The 8,958-nt window shown below is 58.9% G+C and overlaps 3 protein-coding genes across 3 annotated transcripts in view; 2 read left to right on the top strand and 1 right to left on the bottom strand.

Moving 5' to 3' along the window:
• The first annotated feature begins 1,186 nt into the window (after positions 1–1,186).
• On the top strand, positions 1,187–4,264 carry LOC108283914. The gene is made up of 5 exons (XM_017500516.2): positions 1,187–1,379; positions 1,542–1,742; positions 1,842–2,003; positions 2,545–2,672; positions 3,618–4,264. The coding sequence occupies exons 1-5, from the start codon at positions 1,224–1,226 to the stop codon at positions 3,964–3,966; spliced, it is 996 nt and encodes a 331-aa protein (XP_017356005.1). The 5' UTR covers positions 1,187–1,223; the 3' UTR covers positions 3,967–4,264.
• Positions 4,265–4,402: 138 nt separating this feature from the next.
• On the top strand, positions 4,403–5,926 carry LOC108283917 (choriogonadotropin subunit beta-like). The gene is made up of 3 exons (XM_017500518.2): positions 4,403–4,496; positions 5,205–5,372; positions 5,601–5,926. Exons 1-3 carry the CDS (start codon positions 4,482–4,484, stop codon positions 5,907–5,909), a joined length of 492 nt encoding a protein of 163 aa, XP_017356007.1. The 5' UTR covers positions 4,403–4,481; the 3' UTR covers positions 5,910–5,926.
• Positions 5,927–5,981: 55 nt separating this feature from the next.
• The window catches only part of RUVBL2 (RuvB like AAA ATPase 2), a 40,183-nt gene continuing 37,206 nt past the window's right edge, over positions 5,982–8,958 (bottom strand). Inside the window, exons 12-15 of the mRNA XM_017500512.2 lie at positions 7,906–8,025; positions 7,385–7,514; positions 6,221–6,335; positions 5,982–6,090 (exon numbers count right to left, since the gene is read on the bottom strand). Of these exons, the coding sequence (XP_017356001.1) occupies positions 6,065–6,090; positions 6,221–6,335; positions 7,385–7,514; positions 7,906–8,025 (391 nt within the window). The 3' untranslated portion in view covers positions 5,982–6,064. The remainder of the gene's footprint in view (positions 6,091–6,220; positions 6,336–7,384; positions 7,515–7,905; positions 8,026–8,958) is intronic.

Raw genomic sequence — 8,958 nt, 5'->3', positions numbered from 1 at the left:
TGAGCTCACTGAATCGTTCACCTCCCAGGTCAAGCAATTCTCCTGCCTTAGTTGGGATTACAGGGGTGTGCCACCATGCCTGGCTAATTTTTGTATTTTTTTGGTAGAGGCAGGGTTTTGCCATGTTGGCCGGGCTGGTCTCAAACTGCTGACCTCAAGTGATCTGCCTGCCTCAGCCTCCCAAAGTGCTGGGATTACAGGCGTGAGCCACTGCACACAATGACCAAAAGCTCTTTATAGTGAAGAAGTGACAAGGGAAGCCAGGGACAGACCACATGCCCCACGTGTTGCCAACACACACACACACACACACACACACACACACACACTCTCTCTCACTCTCTCTCTCTGGTCCAGCATCCAGCTTTGAACAAAGGACATAGGCATCCCCTCCCCCGATCTACACGGACCAGGCCCCGGGGTGGGGTGGGGCCTGGCTGCCTCGGTTTCTACATCTCTTCCTTTTCCATCTGTGATTTTGCTCTTTTTTGCCACCTTCATCTCTGCCTAACTCCCAGTGTCTCTGCCTCTGGATTAGTATTAATAGCTTTCTTTCCATCATGGTCAGTTTCTTCCTCACTGTCTCTCCTCTTTCTTGTTGTATTTCTTTCTCACTCATCAAAGCTCTTTCCACACACCCCTCTTTTTTGCTATGTCCCTGTGCACTTCTCCGTGGGTCTCTCCATCTTTGCCCACCCTGCCTACCCAGGTGGAAGTTTTCAACCAAATCAAAGGCAGGCAGGAGAGCGGACGCCAGCCTGACTCCTTCAGCACGTGCGGGGAGGGTGGGGGAGCCCCAGGATGTCTGGAAATCGTTACCTCGAGGTGGGTAGGCCTGGCAGAGGGAGGAAGCAGCACGGAGCATCTGAACCCTGGAGGAGAGGGAGGGGGTGTTTCTCATGGATGCCCGGATGTGCTGGGTGCAGTGCAGGGGTCTCTGTCCCTCTTTCTGGGTCTCTTGTCTCCTCCACCCCCTGGGTCTTTGAAATTCTGAACTCCTTCCCGTTCTGCCCTCCTCGCCTTGAGTCTCCATCTCCCTCCCCGTGTTGTTCTGTGGCCCTCCTGGGGTCCCAGTCCCTCGTCTCTGGGTCTCTTTCTCACTCTTCCCATCCACATGCCTGCAGGCCCTTCATTGGCTGGGTTCAGGGTGAGCGGGTTCTGTCACCCGGGGCAACAGCAACAACAAGCCAGCTCCTGCTTGGCTCCGGGATGGGGGTGGAACCATGGCCAGTGGCACCCGGGCTCCGTGCTGTGGCCCCCCGTGGCCTCCCATCTCTGCCACCGAGGTGCCTGGATCCGGGCCCAACTGGAATCTCACCAGCAGCTGGGTTGCCCACCGCATCATCCCACCCGCGCCCTTCCCCCCGCCGACGGTGCAGGTGCGCGGACTCTAGGCTGAAGCCCTGCGGGGCCTGAGGACCTAGAAAGCTGGGTGCTGAGTAAAGGGGATTGGGGGCCAACTGGAAGAGGTCAGAGTTTGGGGTGGAGGGTGACACGGACTCCTGAGCCTTCCTAGCTGATGTGCAGCACCTTCTCTCCAGTCCACGGTCGGGGACCCTCTACCCCCGGCTGCAAAGCAGGATTCGCGCATCTGGGCTTTCGACGAGGTCCTCAGCAGATGGGAGACAACCTCTGGCTCAGCCTACGTGCCCAAGACCCATGGCGGGCCCTGCGCCCAACCCAGAGCCCCAGAGCCTGCAGACCCCACGCGGACTGTGGGGATCAAGGATTTAGGAGAAAAGGTAAGGTTTGGGGGGTGCCGGAGTCCGCAGGGGATAGGCAGGAGGCTGCATTTCAGTCCCCTGCGCCTTCACTTGGGTCTCCTGCTCACCTCTCTGCAGCTCAGACACCGCGGCTGGCGCCTCCCACTGACCACAAAGTACCAGAGCAGCGAGACGAAGGCGCAGTACACGGGCTATCCCGGCCGGGACCCACGCGCCCCGGAATACGTCGGGCTCCAGCCCCCGCAGCTCGCAGACCATCACCGAGGGGGGCCTTCCCAGGTGGCTGGATGAAGGCCTGCGCCGGCGAGACGGGGCGGAGCTTGGGGAACCTGGGGCGGGGCCAGAAGGAATCACGGCTTTGGGGCGTGGCCAGAAGGACCAGTGAGCTGGAAACTCGCCTTCTGGTCTCCGAAGCTGTGGCGAAGCTAGGCGGTGGGCTGTGGATGGGGACGAGACTAGAATATTCTGAGACGGGGTCGGGTGGGAGTTGGGAGAGGTAACGTGGAGTTTTTGCCCCAGATGCGGCTCAGCTCCAGCGGCCACACCAAGAAAGCTTGGGGCCGGGGGCGGAACCAGGGAGGTTTATTTGGTGGCTGGGGGGATGGGTTTGAGTTCCTTGACCAGCAGGACGTGTTTGGATTTGGGGAGATGAGGCTGGGAAGGGCGGGTTTGAGGAAGAAAGCTTTAGTGACCTGGCGTGAGTGGCAGAAAGGGCTCTGCCTCTGGGGCAGGCTGCGAGGGCTGGGGCCGGCAGGACCCAGGTCTTGGAACGAGATACAAACTCTGTCTTGGGTATGCCTCCTTCCCCAATCTTCCTCAGGCTCTAATTCCCTGGACGAAGAACCCTGAGCTGTCTGGCTGGCCTTTCATAGTATCCGACCGGGGCGTCCTGGCCCGCCGGCAGCTCTATCTGACCACCTCGGCGCGGGACTTTCGGTTTTATCCCAAGTAAGCCAGGCCTTCGCTGGACACCGTCTCCGGCACAGCCCCCGCCTAGACCAGTGCACGCCAAGCCCCTGGTGTGGCTCCCATTCTCTGACTCGGTAGCCTCAGCCTCGACTCCTGCACCAGCAAGAACCAAAATTCAGGCCCCAGCCCCTCTTTTTTTTTTTTTTTTTTTTTCGAGACGGAGTCTCCCTCTGTCACCTGGGCTGGAGTGCAGCGGCTGGATCCCGGTTCACTACAACTTCCATCTCCCGGATTCAAGCGATTCTCCTGCCTCAGCCTCCCGAGTACCTGGGACTACAGGCGCGCGCCACCACGCCCGGCTAATTTTTGTATTTTTAGTAGAGATGGGGTTTCACCATATTGGCCAGGATGATCTCGAACTCCTGACCTCGTGATCCGCCCGCCTCGGCCTCCGTACTGAGATTACAGGCGTGAGCCAAGGCGCCTGGCCAACTTTTTGTATTTTTAGTAGAGATGGGGGTTTCACCGTGTTAGCCAGGATAGTCTCGATCTCCTGACCTCGTGATCCGCCCGCCTCAGCCTCCCAAAGCGGAGGGATTACAGGCGTAAGCCACCGCGCCCGGCCGCCCCTCCCTCTTTTAGCAGCCAGGAGTCTTTAATGTCAACTCTCAGGAACCGCGGTAGGGACAGAGGGGATTCTGCATCAGAGGGCAGGGCCTCCTTCGGTACTTGAGCCCCAGACACTCCTTCCCAAGGAAGCGAAAGCCCCCGTTTCCTTCCCTAGGATGGGAAAGCTCATTTTCCAGGACCTTAAGTTACCTCGAGGACCCAGGAACCCAGGCTACACGTGCCCGGCCCCGTCCTTCCTAAGGGGTCCTAGCCTCGAAATGCAGGAGTCTGTGTGCAGACTCCTTAGGTCCCGGGGTCTGAACCTCGTCCCCAAGGATCTAGCTGTATCCTTACCGTCCTGCCATGCTCCCACAGGAAGGAGCTGTCGGGATACCCCCGCAAAGACTCCCTGACCTACTGGAGCTTCGAAGAGATGCCCCAGGTCTCGGGGCACGGACCGCAGCAGCCGCCCCGACCGCCACGGGTCCGCGTGCCCCGCGCCCGCCCGGTGACTCTGGCCGTGCCGCACCGCGGGGCCTTGTCTCTGGCTCAGGAGTCCTACAGTCTCCCGCTGCACCCGCTCCGCCCGCTCGACCGCTTCTGCCTGCTGGAGGCGCCCTGGAGCGGCCCCCACTGGAAACCCCTGCCGGGCATCCACAGCGTGCCGAAAGCCTACAGCGCCGAGAACTCCAGCTACGGCAGCTTAAAGCCGGCGCTGGTGTGAGCTGGCCCGGCAAGCCCCGCCCCGGACACGCCCCCTGGACAGAGGGGCGGAGCCGACCCGGGAAGACCCGGATCCGGGCTCGCTGGGTGGGGCCGAGCTCGGGAGCTCCGCCCACTACACGGGGTCTCGACCGAGCCTGGGTCACACTCACTATCGGCAATGTGTCGGCGGGACTAGCCCAGACACGCCCCGCGGCTTCGTGGGGAGGGGGCTAAGTCCAGAAAATGTTCATGCAGGTTGTGGCCCCGCGGGCAGGACACGCCCCCTGCGGGTGTTTTAAATAATGAGTTAAATAACCTGAACCACGCTCATTTCTGGGCATCCTGGCTTGAGAGTGGTGTGGGAGAAGGTTCCTAAGGGAGAAGTGGGGCTCCGGCTGAATCCCTCGTTGGTGAGTATCTGGGTCCAGCGGCTCCCCTCGCAGCAGTCTCGCGGAGGCCCTGTTGGACACCGAACAGGTGTAGAAGCTACACCGAAGCGGCGGCGCTCCTGAGAATCTGGACTGCGGCGCAGGAATGGCTCTGGTGAAGGTGGGTTGACGATTCAGTCTAGCACCTTTCTTGGGTCACGGCCTCCTCCTGGCTTCCCCGCCCCAGGAAGAGACAGGGCAAGGCCTTTCTGTACCCTACTTCCTGTGCCTCCAACGCCGACTCGACTGAGTCTCTGAGGTCACTTCACCGTGGTCTCCGCCTCACCCCTGGCGCTGGAGCGCTCCACTGAGCCACTGCTGCGTCTCCCTGGCCTTGTCTGCCTCCCGCCCCCGGGGGGATTAGTATCCAGGTTACCCCAGGATGCTACCACCACCTGGTGGCCTTGTCGCCCCCACAACCCCGAGGTATAAAGCCAGGTACACGAGGCAGGGGAGGAACCAAGGATGGAGATGCTCCAGGTAAGACTGCAGGGCCCCTGGGTACCTTCCACCTCCCTCCAGGCCATCACTGGCATGAAGAGGGGCAGAGTCGTGTGAGCTGGGGAAGGAGGCCTTTTTCTGGAGGGGTGTGACCCCGCAGTAAGCTTCAGGTGGAGAAGTCCCTGAGGGTGGGGAACTGAAATGTTAGGACATCTCAGGTCCTCTGGGCTGTGGGGTGGGCTTTGGAAGGCAGGTGTCTGGGTGGCAGGTCCTGAATAAGACATGCCAGGCAGGGTCCCTGGGTCCTTGAGGGTGGTGTACCCCTGGGGATGGGCCAAGGCTTAGGGCTTCAGTCTCAGGCCAGGCTGAAGCACCGGTCTTGTCCCAGGGGCTGCTGCTGTGTCTGCTGCTGAGCACAGGTGGGGCATGGGCATCCAAGGAGCCACTTCTGCCGCTGTGCCGCCCCACCAATGTCATGCTGGCTGTTGAGAAGGAGGGCTGCCCCGTGTGCACTGCCTTCAACACCACCATCTGTGCTGGCTACTGCCACAGCATGGTGAGCTGCCTGGGACCAGGGGCAGGTGCTGCCACTTCAGGGTGGGGCCCGCAGAGGCAGTGGGGAAGGGTGTCTGGCTCTCCGGGCAGGGGCTGGAAATGGGGCTGGAGGGCAGGAACAGAGGGCTTCCTGGACATCTGAGTCTGGGACCTGCGGAGGGAGCTGGGGTGCTCAGCTGAGGTGCTGGCCCCCAGACACATGCCCACTTCTCCACCCACATGGCCTCAGATGCGGGTGGTGCCGACTATGCCGGCCTTACCCCAGTCGGTGTGCAACTACAATGCGCTGCGCTACACCTCCGTCCGGCTCCCTGGCTGTCTGCCCGGCGTGGATCCGGTGGTCTACTTGCCCATGGCTGTCAGCTGTCGCTGTGGACTCTGCCGCCGAAGCTATTCTGACTGCGGGAGTTTCAGGAACGAGTCCCTGGGCTGTTACCACCCTACCCTCCAGGACTCTTCCTCTAAGGACCCTCCCAGCAACCTTACAAGTCCATCCCAACTCCTGCAGCCAGCAGACACTCCATTAGTCTCACAATAAAGGCTTCTCAATCCGCACTCTGGTGGTGTCTTTCTCTGGAATCAGGGCAACCACACACACACACAGGGTGGGTCCAGCTTCAAAACAACTTTATACAAAGTCACAGTGTCAGAACTCTGGTAGAAAACAGGATGGGGACGGGGGTGACATCCAGCTCAGGAGGTATCCATGGTCTCGCCTTCTATAGGGAGAAAGAAGGCCAGATGGTCAGTGTGGCCCAGAGGGCAGGGCCTGAGCCTTCTAGGCCGAGCTCCCTCTTCCTCCCTCTGGGGGTCGCACTGGCAGTGCAGGTACGGGGTGGGGATGCTTACTGAGCTCATTGAAGAGGAAGGCGTCCTGGTACTCCTTCATGTACTGCGTGGAGCGGGACTCGTCCAGGAAGAGTGAGTAGACCCGCTTGACGTCGTCCACCTGCACCTCTGTGCCCTAGAGGGGGGCAAGTCCTCAGTGGGGATCCTCCTCGTGAGGCCCACAGCACAGACCCCAGACTGTGCCGCCTCCAGCCCCAGGCAGTAGCGGGTAGCAGGTGAGGGAAGGCATTCGGGGCCAGACTGCCTGTGTTAAAATCCTGCCTGGCTATCCACTGGGTGTGGGCCCAGCCTCTTCATTCCTCAGTTTTTTTCTTTTTTGAGATGGAGTCTTGAATCATGCCCAGGCTGGAGTGCAGTGGAACCATCTTGGCTTACTGCAACCTCCACCTCCCAGATTCAAGCAATTCTCCTGCCTCGGCCTCCTGAGTAGCTGGGACTACAGGCACATGCAACCAGACCTGGCTAATTTTTTGTATTTTTAGTAGAGACAGGGTATCATCGCATTAGCCAGGCTGGTCTGGAACTCTAGACCTCAAGATTTGCCTGCCTTGGCCTCCCAAAGTGCTGGGATTACAGGCATGAGCCACCACCACGCCCGGCCTCCTCTGTTTCTTTATTTGTAAGATGGACCTAACAGCATCTACTTACAGTCAACAGAGATTTAAATGAGCACCTACTTTTTTTTTTTTTTTGACATGAAGTTTTGCTCTTATTGCCCAGGCTAGAGTGCAATGGCACGATCTCACTGAACCCTCCGCCTCCCTGGTTCAAGTGATTCTCCTGCCTCAGCCCCTCGAGTAGCTGGGATTATAGGCACATGCCACCACCCACACGGCCTCCAGGCTAATTTTTTGTATTTTCAGGAGAGACGGGGTTTCTCCATGTTGGCCAGGCTAGTCTTGAATTCCTGACCTCAGGTGATGCGCCCGCCTTGGCCTCCCAAAGTGCTGGGATTACAGACGTGAGCCATTGCACCTGGTCTTACTGAGCACCTACAATAGGCTAGGCCAGGTGATGCAGAAATCAACCTGAGGAATGAAAATTCCCTGCCCCTGAAAATGTACATTCTAGGATGAAACACGGAACCCCCTGGAAGCCCTTGAAATAGTGCATCACTCGCTCCCGCCGGCCATCTGGCCCTGCTGGCGAATTCGGCCGGCTGACCTTGCGTTTCCGGCACACCAGGCTGGCAGCGGTGATGAGCTGGATGGCATAGCGCAGTGACGTCTCCAGCCCGATGCGGGTCAGCACTGTGTAGGCGTCCTCACTCATCTCCACATCTTCCTCCTCACACCTGCAGGCAGTGGGGGTGGGATGGCTTAGCCAGGCCTGGTCTCTGACTACAACAGGAGTGGCCGAAGCCACCCTCTGGCCCTTCCCCCCTGGGAATATGTGGTGCCTGCATCTTAGAATCACAGAATGCTGAGGCTGGGAGAGCTATGGAGACAGGGGCTGCGCTGGAACCTAGGGCTCCTGACCCCACCCAGAGTGCTGACCCCCACACCAGTCACAGCATCTCACCTCCCTTCCACACAGTGGCACCTGCCCTCAAATTGGTGGCCATTTGGCCCTCTCTCTTGCAGGCCCAGCAACCATGCCACCCCCCAGACCTCAGTGTCAGCATTTGTCCCACAGGGTGGCCCCCAGCCCTCCCTCTCAGGCACACGGCCTGGTCCTGCCCGCACCGGATGCGGAGGATCTGCTTCGTGTCTTTCTCGCTGTAGGGGGAGGTGGAGACGATGAGCAGCCGGTCCAGCAGGTCAATGGGGATGCCATGGGGGCTCTGGTAGCTGGTGCCCCGGATCCTGTGGATGAGGCAGAAAGAGGGGCTGTCAGGGTGATGTTCCCTCTTCATTCCCTCTGCTGGAAACACTCCCACCTCACACCACCACTCACTCACTGGGCCAAACACCACTTAACCTTTAGCTCGTGCCTCCTGTCACCTGATGACATCACCCTCTGATGGCGAAGCCTTCCACAACGGTGTCAGCCCCCCCAACGGCACTCTTCCACAGAGCCGGGCTGCTTTAAGCGAGATCTCTGCCTCCAGGATTACTGGATCGAGCCCTCAACTCCTGTGCTGGACGTAAAGCTCCACAAAGGAGGGGACTGCACGTGTCTTGTTCCCTGCTGCAGTGGGGCCAGCCCAGGGCTGGTGCCAGGGGATACAGCTAGGTCTCCTTATTCACAGTAGTGAAGTTCCAGAAAGTCACCATGAACACACCAACTAGCCAATCCTGAAGCATCGCTCCTAGTGGAGCACAGTGTTAAGCTCTCAAGCCCCTAGTCACAACATTTTCATCAACCAATATACATGGAACCTTGGTCTATGTGTGTTTCATTTATGTGTGTTTCTAGTTTTTTCATTTGTTTGTTTTTTGAGACAGAGTCTCGCTCTGTCGCCAGGCTGGAGTGCAGTGGGGCGATCTTGGCTCACCGCAACCTCCGCCGCCCGGGTTCAACCAATCCTCCTGCTTCAGCCTCCTGAGTAGCTGGAACTACAGGCGTGTGCCACCACGCCCAGGTAAATTTTTGTATTTTTAGTAAAGACAGGGTTTCACCATGTTGGCCAGGATGGTCTTGATCTCTTGACCTTGTGATCCAACTGCCTCGGCCTCCCAAAGTACTGGGATTACAGGCATGAGCCACCATGCCCGGCCTCATTTCTGTGTGTCTATTATGTAATATCACTGTTGATTCTCTTTTTTTTTTTTTTTTTGAGACGGAGTTTCACTCAT

Source organism: Cebus imitator, unplaced genomic scaffold (genome assembly GCF_001604975.1).
Source record: "Cebus imitator isolate Cc_AM_T3 unplaced genomic scaffold, Cebus_imitator-1.0 Scaffold266, whole genome shotgun sequence".
In the NCBI taxonomy this organism is placed as follows: Eukaryota; Metazoa; Chordata; class Mammalia; order Primates; family Cebidae; genus Cebus; species Cebus imitator.
This window is presented reverse-complemented; position numbering and strand designations above follow the sequence as displayed.